At 50.6% G+C, this 16,209-nt stretch overlaps 1 protein-coding gene across 3 annotated transcripts; it reads right to left on the reverse strand.

Annotated features, from left to right (window-relative positions):
- Positions 1-5,765: 5,765 nt before the first annotated feature.
- Positions 5,766-15,955, reverse strand: LOC102462751 (keratin, type II cytoskeletal 5-like). Of its 3 annotated transcripts, none has more exons than XM_089774794.1 (10): positions 15,317-15,955; positions 12,534-12,745; positions 10,862-10,922; positions 10,255-10,350; positions 9,960-10,124; positions 8,772-8,897; positions 7,925-8,145; positions 7,387-7,421; positions 7,049-7,276; positions 5,766-7,000 (listed from the first exon to the last, which is right to left on the reverse strand). In XM_089774794.1, exons 1-10 carry the CDS (start codon positions 15,842-15,844, stop codon positions 6,855-6,857), a joined length of 1,818 nt encoding a protein of 605 aa, XP_089630920.1. In that variant the 5' UTR covers positions 15,845-15,955; the 3' UTR covers positions 5,766-6,854. The 3 variants fall into 3 exon arrangements, with proteins under 3 accessions (XP_089630920.1, XP_089630921.1, XP_006122761.3); XM_089774795.1 differs by having other exon boundaries at positions 7,193-7,276; positions 15,317-15,954; XM_006122699.5 differs by having other exon boundaries at positions 5,766-7,276; positions 15,317-15,954.
- Positions 15,956-16,209: the final 254 nt, after the last annotated feature.

The raw sequence follows: 16,209 nt of genomic DNA on the forward strand, positions 1-16,209 counted from the left end.
GTGGAATCTCCATCTCTGGAGATATCTAAGAGCTGGTTGGATAGACATCTATCAGGGATGATCTACACCAAGGCTACTCAACTTTGGAAGCCCCGGCGGCCACGATGATACTCCCAGCACATGCCGAGGGCTGCCACTCAAGTGTGGTTGCATAGACATGTAAATATATATGCAAATATATGCAAATAGCTTCTTTCACACTGATGAGCATAATACAGAGCACTTCCCACAATGCCCCGGTGCTCCCGGCACCTCCTCCCTGGGGGCTAGAAATGCCGACACCCTGTACCCGCCTGTTCCAGCCAGCCCATATGCTTGCATCTTTCAGTGCTCACCCCGCCTGGGAGACGCCTCGCCATTGTGGAGCGTATTCCCGGCAGAGGCCGTGTTCAAAGCATCCCACCCGCGGGCCAGGTGTTGAGCCCCAAACCGCACCGCAAGCCTCAAACAGGCCGTGGGCCGCTTGTGTTGAGTAGCCGTGGTCTAGACAGTACGTGGCCCTGACGTGAGGGAAGGGGGCGGGACTTAATGACCTCTCGAGGTCCCTTCCCGTTCTCGTGTTCTATGATTCTCTGATTCTTACGTTTGGAAAGAGGAGTCATTCATAAGGAAACAGATTCTATGCCCAGTTCCATCTGGGTGTAAATCTGAAGCCAGCTCCAACAGATGCAACAGCTTGTAGGTCCGGAGATTTTCAGAGCCCCCGCGATAATCCAGTCTGAGGTCCCACGTAACGCAGGTCATAGGATGTGTCACTCACGCATTGTGCTCAGGGCCTCTCTTGGTTTGATATCACAGAAGCCTTCCCCAACCACCCTTAGGGTGTGTCTAGACTACAGGGTTTTGTCGACAAAACTATACCTGCGTCCACACTGCCTTTGAGTTCTGTCGATATAACTGCTGAGTTTTGTCGACGGCTGTAAACCTCGTTCTACGAGGAATAATGCCTTTTGTCGATAGAGTTCTGTCGATAGACGGCATTATTGCATCTACACTGTCCTTTGCGTCCACACTGTTATGTCGACAAAGCGACTTGCTTTGTCGACAGAACTGGATGTTGTCTAGACGCTCTTTGTCGACAGAAGCTCTGTCAACAGTATCTGTCGACAAAACTTCTGTCGACAAAACCCTGTCATCTAGACATACCCTTAGAGCACAGCTGTCGCGGCCTCCATTTGCAATGCCATCTTGGGCATGTGTCCCATAGCAGCGAGTTGAACAGGCAATTGAAACCGTTACCGAAACCGAGACTCCCCACGTACTTTGATTTAGTCATACCACAGCCTCCTCTTAACCACGCTGCATTTAATTGGAACATCTGGAGTTCTGGAAGTCTCCCAGGGAACTAATTTAGCTCGCTTAGGTACCCATAAAGCTTAATAACGCTAGATAGTAATGACTGTGGATACACCAGGAAGGACTTGTCGTATATTCTGCTTAATGGCCAGCCGTTTGGGGGCGCTGATGGAACTTCCATGTCATTTTGCATCGATATATTTCAAAGGGGGCATGGGCATTGATTTTGTGCCTTTTTTTCAGAGGGGCTGAGTGAAGGACAGAGGCAACAGCCCATGATCTCTCAGCAGAGCTGGAAAACAGAACCTAGATCTGAGTTCTTGGGTTTTCGTTCAGGATTGAATCCTGCGTCTTGGGGGTGGAGCCTGGACTTGGCCACAGAACTTGGCCCTTTGTTGCCAAGAAAGAAGAAATACAGGGGGGAGAGACCAGGACTATTATTTCAGTCCTTGCTCTTTCATTCAGTCCAGCATTTAACTTTGGAGGATTAGATTTACCTCTTTAAAAGCTATCTTCCCCTAGGCCACGATTCTGCATATCTTTTCACGTGCTTACCTTTAAAGCAGATGCTTAAATCTCATAGAATCACAGAACCCTAGAACGGGCAGTGATCTGAAGTGGGCATCACAGTCCAGTCCCCTGCCCTCACGGCAGGACCAAGCCACACTGCAAAACACGAGACAGGTATTTTCTACAGCTGATTGGAATAGAAGCAGCTGATATTTTTAACCATCCAAACGGGCTTTGGTGAACAATTCCCACTAGTTTAAATGGGAACGGAACCCAGGCAACTCCCTCCCCCCCGTAAAATCGCCCCCAGGATCAGTAAGTCAATTACATACGTTTACATGGCTGAGGCTATTTCTACACGGTGGCTGCATCTAGACTGGCAAGTGTTTCCGCAAAAGCAGCTGCCAATGTTCTCTCTATTTTCCAGCCGTGTGCAGAATAAATTTTGTCCGGTGCACTCAAGCATCTGCAGATGTGCACCACCAATAGAAACATGGGCTGCCGGTTGTGGACACTTGGTGAATCTGCTGGGCAGCGTTTGAATCTCTCCTGGGTGGCCACCCAAGCGTTAGCTTACAGGGAATTCTGGTGGCATCTCCTAAGACAGGGAAACCTCTGTCCTGAAGGCCACGTCTTCACTCAGATGAAGATCAATTCTGCTGCAATCGATCTTCTGGAGTTCGATTTAGCAGGCCTAGTTAAGACCCACTAACTCAAACTCGGAGGGCACCCCCATTGGCAGCCAATACTCCTGCTTCTACAAGGTGTAATGGAAGCTGAGCTTGGTGGTATCCCCTCAGTGGGAGGCCGACAGGAGCAAACACTCCCATTGGGTTCCTTTACTCCTCACAAAAGCAGAAGTACAGGCCACCAGTGGGGGTGCCCTCTGAGTTCCATTTAGCAGGTCTTAACTAGACCCACTAAATTGAACTCCAAAAGCTCAATCACGGCAGCAATAATCTTCCATTTAGTGTAGACAAGGCCTTAGGTGCTGATATGCCCCTTTTACTGCAGCTTCAGAGCACATGGCAACAGGCTTTGATGTCTTTAACATCACAGTGATCCTGTCAGAAAGGCAGGTGAAATTATCCCCATTTTACAGCTGGGGTTAAGAAGGACGAGGTATGAAGTGAATTGACCCCAGTCCCAGAGCAGAGAATTGATTCAATGTGTCCAAGGTCCCAGGCAAGTGTGATAACCATTAGCCCATCTTGCTATTTCCTGTCCCATACTGCTCCAATTCCTTACCCCATGTTGCAAAACACCTGGAGACAACAAAATAGTTTTGAATCTGAATCACTAAAAAAAAAAACCCCAAATGTTAAACGGGGCAGGAGCGTGGACACGCCGAGTTGAAACTCCCCTGGAAGAGAGCTGGTTATTTTCATTCCCCAGCGATTTGTTTTCCTCTGAGGTCACGATTTTACCCAATATCTGGAAGGCTTTGGAGATCACTGACGAGACAGCCAGCGATGAAAAAGATTTGTATCAAAACACAGCCACACAAAACCCGCCAGGGCAGGGAACTCGCTGTTGCCCGGAAGGACTTCAAACGTCTTTTTCCTTTCAAATCCTTAGATGTTTCTCCACACCCGATTCGCTCTCCGCTCCATTCTCTGAGGGTGTTTCCTTCGTGAGTCTGTTTCAGGTGGCTAGAAAACCACAGAGCACAGCGAACGCCACTAGAGGGCACCCAACGTAAATTAAAAGGCTGCTACTCTGGAGCTGTCCACGATAGCTGGTGTCGATGGAATTTCGCAGAGCGGAAGAAGCCACTTTCTTAACCAAATAATGAAATACTCCCGGCAACCTAATATGTTGTCCATGCTACAGAGCCAGGTGCCTTGTGTCCTATAATCATAGAATCATAGAATACTAGAACTGGAAGGGACCTCGAGAGGTCATCGAGTCCAGTCCCCTGCCCCCATGGCAGGACCCAATACTGTCTAGATCATCCCTGATAGACATTTATCTAACCGACTCTTAAATATCTCCAGAGATGGAGATTCCACAACCTCCCTAGGCAATTTATTCCAGTGTGTCACCACCCGGACAGGAAGTTTTTCCTAACGTCCAACCTCAACCTCCCTTGCTGCAGTTTAAGCCCATTGCTTCTTGTTCCATCCTCAGAGGCCAGGAAGAACAATTTTTCTCCCTCCTCCTTGTGACACCCTTTTAGATACCTGAAAACGGCTCTCATGTGCCCCCTCAATCTTCTCTTTTCTAAACTAAACAAGCCCAATTATTTTAGTCTTCCTTCATAGGTCATGTTCTCTAGACCTTTAATCATTCTTGTTGCGCTTCCCTGGTCCTTCTCCAGTTTCTCCAAATCTTTCTTGAAATGCGGTGCCCAGAACTGGACACAATACTCCAACTGAGGCCTAATCAGCACAGAGTAGAGCAGGAGAATGACTTCTCATGTCTTGCTCACAATACACCTGTTAATGGACAGAGCTCTGCACGGGATTGGGTCAGTAATGAAGGAACAGAACGCAAGTTCTCACCTTATTCCAACTAAACTTAACACAGTGTTTCACTCGCCTTTTGAAATCTTGCAGTATCTCGCTTTGGCATTAAATAAAGTAACTGGTTGGTGCATTACAAAGCCAATTTCCCTTGCCTTTAACATCTGCATTTTCACATCTAAAGCTATGAATGGGACACATCCAGCCCACTTCATTAGCTTCATTAACACGGGTCCTACAGTTGATAGATACTTCTTGTGCTGTTATATATCTCTTGAATTCTGTTATTTCCACTCCAACTCATTTGATGGAGTGGGTTTTGCCCACATGATACTATATATTTTTTTGTTAGTCTCTAGGGGAATGTCTAAACTACAAAGATTTTTTGAAAGAGGATATGCCAATTCCCATGGACATGGGAATTTGCATATTTTCTTCCGGTCGCATTTGCAAAAGAGGATCTTTAGAAAATGAAAGTAGTCTGGATGCGTTTTGTTGGGGAAAAAACCCTTTTCGAAAAAACCTCCTTTTTTAGGACTATTTTAAAACACTGGAAGGCATACTGCTCTGTTACTGTGCATTACAGCGGGCATCCGTGGAGTTTCATGGACTGGAAGCGGAGAGCAAAATTTGCCCCCTCAACTTGGACTACTGCCTTACCAAAAGCATATTCATTTCATAGAATCAGAGACTCCCAGGGCTGGAAGAGACCTCAGGAGTCATCGAGTCCAGCCCCCTGCCCAAAGCAGGACCCACCCAACTCAATATTTTTTAGTTTGGAAAAAAGAAGATTAAGGGGGGACATGATAGCGGTTTTCAAATATCTAAAAGGGTGTCACAAGGAGGAAGGAGAAAATTTGTTCCTCTTGGTTTCTGAGGACAGGACAAGGAGTAATGGGCTTAAAGTGCAGCAGGGGAGGTTTAGATTGGACATTAGGAAAAAATTCCTAACTGTCAGGGTGGTCAAATATTGGAATAAATTGCCAAGGGAGGTGGTGGAATCTCCCTCTCTGGAGATATTTAAGAACAGGTTAGATAGACATCTGTCAGGGATGGTGTAGGTGGAGCTTGGTCCTGCCTTGAGGGCGGGGGGCTGGACTCGATGACCTCTCGAGGTCCCTTCCAGTCCTATTATTCTATGATTCTATGATTCTAACCCAGCCAGGGCTGTGTCACGCCAGGACTTAAACACCCCTAGGGATGAAGATTCCACCCCCTCCCTAGGGAACCCAGCCCAGCGCTTCCCCACCCTCCTAGGGAAAGAGTTTCTCCTAATCTCCAACCTAGACCTCCCCCACTGCAACTTGAGCCCATTGCTCCTTGTTCTGCCCCCTGCCCCCACTGAGACCAGCCTCTCTCCAGCCTCTTTGGAACCTCCCTTCAGGAACTTGAAGGCTGCTCTGAAATCCCCCCTCACCCGTCTCTTCTGCAAACTAAATAAGTCCAGATTATTTCCCTGAATCATCGTTAATGAAAAGGACGGGGACAGCAGAATAAATGACATATGCATTTTATTAGACAAACACTGGAAAGCAACATGAAGTTTCCAACAACATGAGCTCCTGCACCCAAAGAACAAACAATAGCACAACAAGTTTTATATACAACATAAGGCCAGACCACTAAAGTTCCAAGTCGATTGGAAATAAAACGGGGAAATACATGCAGGAGGAGCAACAAAGGCGGCAAATGCAGAACAAGTTGCAGAAACAGAACTCAGTGGAATCTGGATGAGCTACGCTAGTCTGGGTTGTAAATTTCTAGACAAGCGGCCACCGGTTTCACCGAATACTGAACCATCAGGATGACACAAATCACTATGAAGAGAGAGCCATGTGCATCGTGTCCTATAATGGACACAGAGACCTCTTTTTGAAATGTGCACTATGTTTGGATAAGAAATGAATGATCAGAATAAAAAAATCAGTGCTTAACCTAATGGTTCACTTGCCATTCTACAACTTACACAATTGATCTTTGCCTAAAAAAATATGGAATTACACGCGCCACTTGGTCTAGAGAAAAAGGAAAATATATGTGGAAAGAAGGGTGGCTTTGCTGGTTGCACTAGAAATGGGAGAAACAGTGTAATCACCAGAGGTATTCAGAAATTGGAGACCTCTTTTTTTTCCCATACAAAAATTCACTATTTCACTAGAAAAAAAGGTAGCCCTTCCACTGAATATTTTTGACGTAAACCAAATTTGGAGACACTTTTCAGCATTCAGGGAGGAGATGCTGGTATGTGTGGCTGCACGTTTGGGGGTGAAAATTAACAGAAATATTTGGCTTTGTCAAAAACATTCATTTTGTCAGCATTCTGTTGGAGAAATGTGTACTTCCCTTCTTGTTGGACAGGGCTTCTAGGTGGCTACGTGAGAGACAATAAAGACTGAAAAAAAGAACAGGTTCAAGACAACGTTTGGAAAATTCAAACATTTTTTAAGCTTGGTTCGTAAAGTGAAGGTTAGAAAAAGTCGCCTTGATTCGTGGCGGTGGCCCCATTATGGGTGAGGAACGTATCGGCATCAGGAAATCAGAGCGCTATTTCTTTCGGGGAGCGAGGGCGTTGCAATCTGAGCTTTAGCTTTTGTAGCTTCTCCGGGTGGAAGAGGTCTTTGAGACGAACTTCACGCTAGAGCCACTTCCGCCTCCAAGACTCAACCCACCGACGCCTCTTCCACTTCCAGAGCTGAAGCTCCCACCTCCAACGCAGACACCGCTTCCGCCTCCAAGGCCGAGACCGCTTCCGCCTCCAACGCAGACACCGCTTCCACCTCCAAGGCCGAGACCACTTCCGCCTCCAACGCAGACACCGCTTCCTCCTCCCATGCCGAGACCACTTCCGCCTCCGTAGCAGACACCACTTCCTCCTCCCATGCCGAGACCGCTTCCGCCACCATAGCAGACACCGCTTCCACCTCCAAGGCCGAGACCGCTTCCGCCTCCGTAGCAGACACCGCTTCTGCCTCCATATCCGCCTCCAACAGTTGAGGAGACCACAGCTGCAAAAAGAAAGCGCCGTTCATTTAGATCTCATGGTGCGGTGGCCACCGAGAGGCGGAGAGTGACGAAAGCAAAGCAGTGGTAAAATGTACACCTTGAAATGACTTACAGATATTCACGGCTCCAACACCATCTCCACACAGCCTGTTCGAGGACAGAAGAGAGCACCGTAAGAATTCAAGTCACATTCATTGGCAAGAGATGGTGGAAGATAAAGCAAAAATAAAATATCAATTAATGTTTTTCCTTAAGGAGTTGAAATTGGCATGCAGAAAACAGGCCCCTTCAGTGCGCCAAAACCTCAATTTTCCAACTAAAACAAAAAAAGTTGGGCCTGAAATTTAGACTAGTCTTCAAGGGTTTTTTCTAGTTGTGTTTTGATGCTTCAAAACATTGCAACTTCCCTGCACACCGCTTGACAAAGGGAACGATCACCTTTGCGAATGACTCAAATCGCAGATACTTTTCAGCCACATTTCAAAACAGGTTTCTGTTCAGATTTAAATTGATTCCAGCAGGAAATGACGTGTCTCGGGAAGGAGTTTTCAGGACTGTGGGGCACCTGCCGTTCCCACTGGCTTCAGGTGGGCAATTGGCCGTTTGGCACTTATTACAATCTGGACACAAAGGGTTTGCGTTTCACCTACCTGCTCTCCTCTCCTTCCAGCAGCTTGCGGTAGGTGGCGATCTCGATATCCAGGGCCAGCTTGACGTTCATCAGCTCCTGGTACTCCCGCAGCTGGCGGGCCATGTCCTGCTTGGCCTTCTGCAGGGCATCTTCCAGATCAGCCAGTTTTTCTCGGGCATCCTTGAGGGCCAGTTCTCCACGCTCTTCTGCCTCGGTGATGGCCGCTTGCAGGTTGGCGCACTGTGGGACAGAAGACAAGCTAGCTACACTTCCACAGAAACATCAGACCCTTTGGCCCTCCTCGGATGAAATTGAACCGGCATGGCTGCAGAGAAAGGGGATTCCTCTCTGGGGATTTCATCCCCACCCATCAACTTTAGGACTGATCAGCAGCTGGTGTCACTCATCCTCACTCCAGTGCTCGTGTCAGTGATTTATCCCACTGAGAATTTCTCTCTCTGTGGTTTAATCTAGCACCTTGACAACAATTCACCGGTTCTGGCTAAGGGGCTGCAAGGGAAGGAACATTCGGGATAGGTTCGTGTAGCTTAACCATTTGGGGTCCGGCTCGCCAGACGGTGTATCATGCCACTGGATGTATTGAGTTCAGGGGAGTGACGCTCATTTACACGGCAGTCGGTTCTGCTTGACAGTCGTTTATTCGCTTTCTTTAGAGGCAGAAATATCAGGTGAACTTCTTGATGGCATCTTTACTCTGCGATCCAAGGGGACCGAGGGACCACAGCCGATATCGGCGAGGGTGCATTTGACCCTCTCTTAAGGGGTAGGATGGTCCCAAGTCTTGGACCTGAGACAATGAAACGCCCACACAGAAAACACCCCCCTGTGGTTTCCGCCGCGCCTACCTGTCTTTTCACACCATCGATTTCAGCCCGCAGCCTCTGGATGCTCCGGTTCAGCTCTGAGATCTCGTGCTTGGTGTTGCGGAGGTCATCCCCGTGCCTGCCTGCGGTCAGCTGCAGCTCTTCATACTGCCATGCACAGAAGGACACACATATCTCATTAAAGTCCACATTCTTTGGGGCAGGCAATGCATGGCATTACGTGTGTGTGGCGTCCAGTACAATCGGTCGCCTCGGCAACCCCGGTCGGTACTTCTGAACGCGCAGCCACACAAACAAGTAAGCACTAATAATAGCGGCCTACCGAAGGTGCCACTGATTGGAACCCAACCCTCACCCCTCACAGGGCTGAGTTCCAAACAGCACATTCGGTTGTACACCTCTACTATACATGGTTGTACATCGCTATGGTTACAATATCTGGTTGTACACCTCTATAATCACTATCACTGTACACAACTATGGTTACTACACATGGTTGTACACCGCTATGATTACTATCCATGGTTGCACATTGCTATGGTTACCATACACGGTTTTACACCGCTATGATTACTATCCATGGTTGCACATTGCTATGGTTACCATACACGGTTTTACACCGCTATGATTACTATCCATGGTTGCACACTGCTATGGTTACCATACACGGTTTTACACCGCTATGATTACTATCCATGGTTGCACATTGCTTTGGTTACCATACACGGTTTTACACCGCTATGATTACTATCCATGGTTGCACACTGCTATGGTTACCATACACGGTTTTACACCGCTATGATTACTATCCATGGTTGCACACGGCTATGGTTACCATACACGGTTTTACACCACTATGATTACTATCCATGGTTGCACACTGCTATGGTTACCGTACACGGTTGTACACCGCTATGGTTACTATCCACAGTTGCACACAGCTATGGTTACCGTACACGGTTGTACACCGCTATGGTTACTATCCATGGTTGCACACAGCTATGGTTACCGTACACGGTTGTACACCGCTATGGTTACTATCCACAGTTGCACACTCTTATGGTTACCGTACACGGTTGTACACCGCTATGGTTACTATCCACAGTTGCACACGGCTATGGTTACCGTACACGGTTGTACACCGCTATGGTTACTATCCACGGTTGCACACGGCTATGGGTACAGTCGTATACCACAATGGTGACTCACCTTTGTTTGGTACCAAGATTCGGCCTCAGCTCGGCTCCTGTTGGCGATATCCTCGTACTGCGCCTTGACCTCCCGGATGATGCTGTCCAGGTCCAGGCTTCGGTTGTTGTCCATGGACAGGACGACAGAGGTGTCGCCGACATGCTGCTGCATCTGGTTCAGCTCCTGCAAGGCGTGCCCGCCCCACAAACAACAATCAAGATCGGGAAAGACTCGTCGCAAACAAGCTTCAGAATTTGGACCATTGCTGGGACCACTCAGCCGCTGGCAGAGACGGCAGGAGACCGGGACTTACCGTCTCGTACAGGGCTCTCAGGAAGTTGATCTCGTCCGTCAGGGAGTCCACCTTGGCACCTAGCTCCACCTTGTTCATGTAGGCAGCATCCACATCCTGAAAGGGAAGCGGGGGTCATGAGCAAAGTTCTTTCACCAGCAGGGCTCCGGATTCCCTGGGACCTGCCTGTGCTGCAGTCCCCCGTCTATACCATAGGACTAAGAATCCTCCCTTTGTCCGTCTTCTCTAGTGCAAGCTCTTTGGGGCAAGGCCCGCCTCTTGCTCTGCGTCCGGAGACCGCCTAGCACCGTGGTGCCCGGATCTCTAGGCAGGGTTGTCAATGTGGGGAGGAAACAGGGCAGCTGCCCCCAGGCCTGGTCTGGGAGTCATGGCCAGCATCACTGCTACTGCAGCCGCAGTGGTAGCCGGAGGTCTGGGCCCTTTTCAATAGTGGCCACGTGGTCCGGGCAGTGCAGAATGGCCTATGGGGGGAGACTAGCCTCTTGCCCAAAGCCCCGCCCCTTTTAGGAGGGGCCCGGAGCCTCCCTCCCCCTTTCCCCAGGTCCCTCGGCCCCAGGTGTTGCTGAAAGACAATCTCAAGGCTTGGGACCGCACGACCGTCACTTGCCTTCTTGAGTGTCACAAAGTCATTCTCCGCCACCGTGCGCCTGTTGATTTCATCTTCGTACCTGAGAGAATGGGGCAGAGGGAGGGTCGCTGTTAGGCAAGTCATCGACAGAGACAATCGCAGCCTGTCAGAATAAACGCCCCAAAGAGCAGGTGGTGAGCATGCCGCTCTCTGCTGTCCCCGGGATCTGAATTTCCGTGTGCAGGAGGCGCAGGCGGTGTGCCGTGCGGCGAGGCAAAACCAGAGAAAAACATGCAAAGCCGTGTCTCTGGACAACTACTGCCCAGACAACTGTCTGAAGAGTTTCTCGCTTCCTGGCTGTCCCTCGTTCTCACTGTTTCTTCCCTAAGGCTATGTCTAGACTGCAAGCCTCTTTCGAAAGAGGCTTTTTCGAAAGATACTTTCGAAAAAGCTTCTTTCGAAAACGAGCATCTAGACTACAATCGGTACTTTCGAAAAAGCAAGCTGCTTTTTCGAAAGCGAGCACCCGGACAGTCTGGATGCTCTCTTTCGAAAAAGCACAGTTTGCATTACAGAGCGCCTTTTTTTGAAAGAGCACTTTCGAAAAAAAGGCGTTCTTCCTCGTGAAATGAGGAGTACCGCTGTCGAAAGAAAAGCCGCGTTCTTTTGATTTAATTTTGAAAAAATGCGGCTGTCGTCTAGATGCAGGTGAAGTTTTTTCGAAAAAAGGCTACTTTTTTCGGAAAAAACCCTGCAGTCTAGACACAGCCTAAGAGTTTAAGGAGGCAGCCTCCCAAAGTCTAAAGCGCATGGATGTTTTTACTCACACCGGTAATTGCTTCCCTAAATCCTCGCAGATTTTAGACGGAACTTGTCATCCACAAAATACTGCTACCTCCGGACCTCTTGTGTCCCTTCACTCAACAGAGAGATGTTTAACAGTCCTAATTAATGTTGGAAAAAGTTCAGAAAAGGGCAACCAAAATGAGGAGGGCTTTGGAGCAGTTGCCCTATGAAGAGAGATTAAAAAGACGGGGACTTTTCATCTTAGAAAAAAGAAGACGAAGGGGGGCAAGGACAGAGGTCTATAAAATCACGAGCGGTGTGGAGAAAGCGAAGAAGGAAAAGTTATTTCCTTGTTCCCATAACACAAGAACTAGGGGTCACCCAATGAAATGAAGAGGTAGCAGGTTTAAAACAAACAAAAAGAAGTTTTTCTTCATGCTGCGCCCAGTCAACCTGTGGAACTCCTTGCCGGAGGATGTTGTGTAGACCAGGACTTTAGCAGGGTTCAAAAAAGAGCTAAACAAATCCAGGGAGGTTAGGTCCATCAATGGCTCTTAGCCAGGATGGGTAGGAATGATCCCTAACCTCTGCTTGTCTGGAAATGGATGACAGAGAAGGGATCATGTGAGAATTCCCTGTTCGGTTCACTCCCTCCGGGGCACCTGGCATTGGCCGCTGTGGGCAGACAGGACACTGAGCTGGATGGACCTTTGCTCTGACCCCGTCTGGCTGCTCTTATGTTCTTCTAATTTAACTATGGGGAAGTGGCAAACGTCCAAACAATATAAGATGCAAACTTGGAAATTTGTTAGCCTTGCCCCTCCCTTTTCGGCTGGATATTACTACACAGAGGCCCTGTATATTTTTTTATATAAGCACCCCAGCACCTGTGGAAATGGGAAACAGGTGAAAGGGAAGGTCTTACTTGTTCTTGAAATCCTCCACCACGTTTTGCATGTTGCTCAGCTCCCCTTCCAGTCTTCCTCTGTCGTTCGTCAGGGTGTTCAGCTGCCTCCGGAGATTGCTGATGTAATTTTCGAAGAGGGGATCGATGTTCATCACCGTTTTTTGTCCCTGCTCCTGCAGCAGGCTCCATTTGGTCTCCAGCACCCTGTTTTGCTGCTCCAGGAATCGGACCTGAAATGCACGAGGATGCAGAAGATGCTTAAGAGGGGGGAGGGGGCATAAAAATCCAGAAAAGCATGACAATAATACGGGTCGTTTCGGGGGAACGGCCATGCAGGTGGAGGATGCTGAGTGCTCTCAGCTCCCGCCGAGCTCCTAGGAGGTAGCGAGCAAGCTGGCGCTGGCAAGAAAATAGCCTAGGCCAGCTCCTCAGCTGGGAAGTTAGTGTAGCAAATTTGACTTCAAGGATCCTGCCCAAGTTACAATGTAATTAGAAGCCATTTCCCCCTGTTCCTTAGAGAATATACCTCCCCCACGGCCATCCCTGGGGGGGCACGGGACCTGGGCCATCGCCCCCCCGTGCCCTAGGCGTGGGCCCAAGTGCACCCCCTCCCGCAGCCCCCGCCCACCTCAGCTCCAACCCCTGCCCTGCCCCGCCCCTTTCTTTCTCCCAAGCTCCACCCCTGCCCCGCCCCTTTCTTTCTCCCAAGCTCCACCCCTGCCCCGCCCTTTTCTTTCTCCCAAGCTCCACCTCTGCCCCGCCCCTTTCTTTCTCCCAAGCTCCGCCCCTGCCCCACCCCTTCCTTTTCCCCAAGCTCCGCCCCTGCCCCCCCTGCCCCACCCCTTCCTTTTTCCCAAGCTCCGCCCCTGCCCCGCCCCTTCCTGCTTCTGCCCTTCCCCTTGCCCCCTGTGCTGCACCACATGAGCCAGGGGATTACTGGGGGGCTAGGTGGCAGTGAGGGCCACCTCCCCTGTCCTCTCTATGGCGATGGGAGCCGGAGTGACCCGGCAGCCTGCCCCACTGCCCCCTCTCCTGGCCCACTGCACCCCACTTCTCTGCCTTGTGCTGGGGCCACTGTGACTCCCACTTCCAGGGAGAGTGTGGGGCAGGGTGACCTCTGCTGCTGCCCAGCACAAGGCCTGTCCACAGGACGGTGGAGGCTGCCACCGTGGGGGCCCCCCAAAGTGCAGGGCCTGGGGCAGCCGCCCCGAACCATCCTGTGGACTCTCCACTGAGCAGCCAGGGCAAGATATCCGTGCCCTCTGAAATTATTGACGCCTGCTCCAAGTGGCTGTAAAATGAGATGGAGACGGACAGGCTGTATGCGGGACATGGGACAAGGCCAGGGGACAATTAACGTCTAAGTGGAAAATAAATCTCAGGTATTTATGATCCTCCTTAAAGGAGCCGAGTGTAGAGAATGACAAAGTCACATTGGCTCTGAGCACAAATGCAGGCAGATTGCTCAACAAGAATGAGAAGCGGGTTTTGTTCTGCCCTGATTCTGTTTGTTCTGGCAAATCTGACTGCAATCCGCAGAGATGAATGCGATGCGGTTAAGTCCTCCCAATACCTTGACTCTAAAAGACCCACCCACGTGTCAGCATTATCAAGTCTGGAGGTCTGGTTCTGTGTGCCTTCTCATTTTTCCATCTGGGTGCGGAATAGATTTTGTTCTGTGCACCAAGGTATGGGCAGATGTGCACCACCCTTAGACACATGGGCTGCCAGCGGGGGGCGCTCTGCTAATCAGCTGAGCGGCATTTGAATGTGTCTTGGGCAGCCGCCCAAGCACTCAACTTACAGGGAACACTACTCTGGTTCCCTGTTAGCTTACATGGATACAGCTCCATTCCCTGGCCATTTTCTAGCTAATAGATATTCAGTAAGAGCCTCTCCAGGCCAGATGCAAATGTCAGCTAAAAGGGGCTGATAGATTCTCCCCGCCCGGCTCTATTTGTGAGTGGATAAAGCCACAGAGCCCTACCAAATTCACAGTCCATTTGGGTCACTGTCGTGGTCACGGGAGTTTTTAAATGGCATATTTCATGACTTCAGATAGTTACATCTGAAATCACATGGGGGCATCATTGGAGGGCTCCTGACCCAAAAAGGAGCCATGGGGTGTGAGATTACTGTGGGGGGGTTGCACACAGCTGCCCTTACCTTCTGCCCAGCTGCTGGTAGCAACTTTGCCTTCCAAGCTGGGCAGCTGGGGAGCAGCGGCTGCTGGCCGGGAACCCAGCTCTGAAGGCAGCACCGCCAGCAGCAGTGCAGAAGGAAGGACGGCCTGAGATGTTGCTGACCCGCCCCCCCTTACTTCTGTGCTGCTGCCAGCAGAGTTGGGCCCACTCAGCACCCTCGGCTGTCTGGGCCCCCAGCTCTGAAGGCAGCAGGACAGAAGTCAGAGCGAATGGGTATGGAATTGCCACCCTGACTTCGGCACTGCTGCTGGCGGAGCGCTGCCTTCAGAGCTGGGTACCCGGCCCACATTACAACCCCTGCTCTCCAGTTACCCAGCACTGAAGTAAAGGGGCAATCCCACGACCCTCCTACAAGAACCTTCTGCAACTCCCCTTTGGGTCAGGACCCCCACTTGAGCCATGCGGCTCCCCCAGGAAATCTGTAGTGTCCAGCAGCACACAAAGAGGCAAATTCCCCGAGAGGACACCGGATTTCACACCCCAAGATGCGTTTCGCAAGGCTGTGAATCCGGCAGGGCCCTCCTGCTAAGGAAATGCGTTTGTGTCCCTCCCCGCGGCACCAGCCAGGCAAAAGAGCTGCGAAGTCGTCTCTCTCACCTTGTCAATGAAGGAGGCGAATTTATTGTTGAGGGTTTTGATCTGCTCCTTCTCCTCTTGCTTCACTCTCTGGATGCTGGGGTCGAGCTCCACGTTGAGAGGTTTCAGGAGGCTCTGGTTGATGGTTACTTCTTGGATCCCGCCAGGGGGGCACACTGGGAACCCAGGGCCACCTCGTCCACCACCAAACCCGGCTCCAGCGAACCCATAGCCGCCAGCAGCTCCGGCCCCACAACCGAACCCGTAGCCGGCACCTCCCGCAAAGCCAGCCGGTCCAGGAGCGCCACACAGAAAGCCACCGCTGCCTCCGGCCATGGAGATGCGGTTAGATCCACCTAGATTGTAGAGGCTCCGGCTGCCGAAGCCAGAGCCGGCGCCCACAGCCCTGCCGGCGCCAGCGCCGCAGCCTCTGGCCCGGGACACCGAATACGAGCTGTAGCTGGTACGGCAGCTGTTTGGGACGACGGCAGAGCAGGCGCTGAAGCCGCGTTTGCCGCCCTGGAGTCTGATGCTGGCTTGGTGGGACATTGTCGTGGGTCTGGGTAAACCGAAGTCACGGGAGGAAGGAAGGAAGGAGAGAGGTTTCTGGAGAGTACAGAGCAATGAAGAGAAGGATGCACCTCTGTTCTCCGAGGCTGAGGGTGCCTCTTTTATTTGCTTGAACAATTGGGATTGGCTTGACGAGGCGGATTATCTGCCTGATGAATTGGGCAAGGCATGCCCTGCAGCGGTGCGAACAGTGAGGTCATCCCTTCGCCACACCCCAGTGCAAAGCGATTGCTGCATCTCTGAGCAACACGGCGACTGTTTGGAAATAACTGTCGCCTCTAGGCCTCTGCCTGGGCAAGACGAGAAGCAGTGTGAACGAGGGCACGGCCGGTGCACGTCATTCG

Source organism: Pelodiscus sinensis, chromosome 31 (assembly GCF_052426305.1).
Source record: "Pelodiscus sinensis isolate ZL-2025 chromosome 31, ASM5242630v1, whole genome shotgun sequence".
NCBI lineage: Eukaryota > Metazoa > Chordata > Testudines > Trionychidae > Pelodiscus > Pelodiscus sinensis.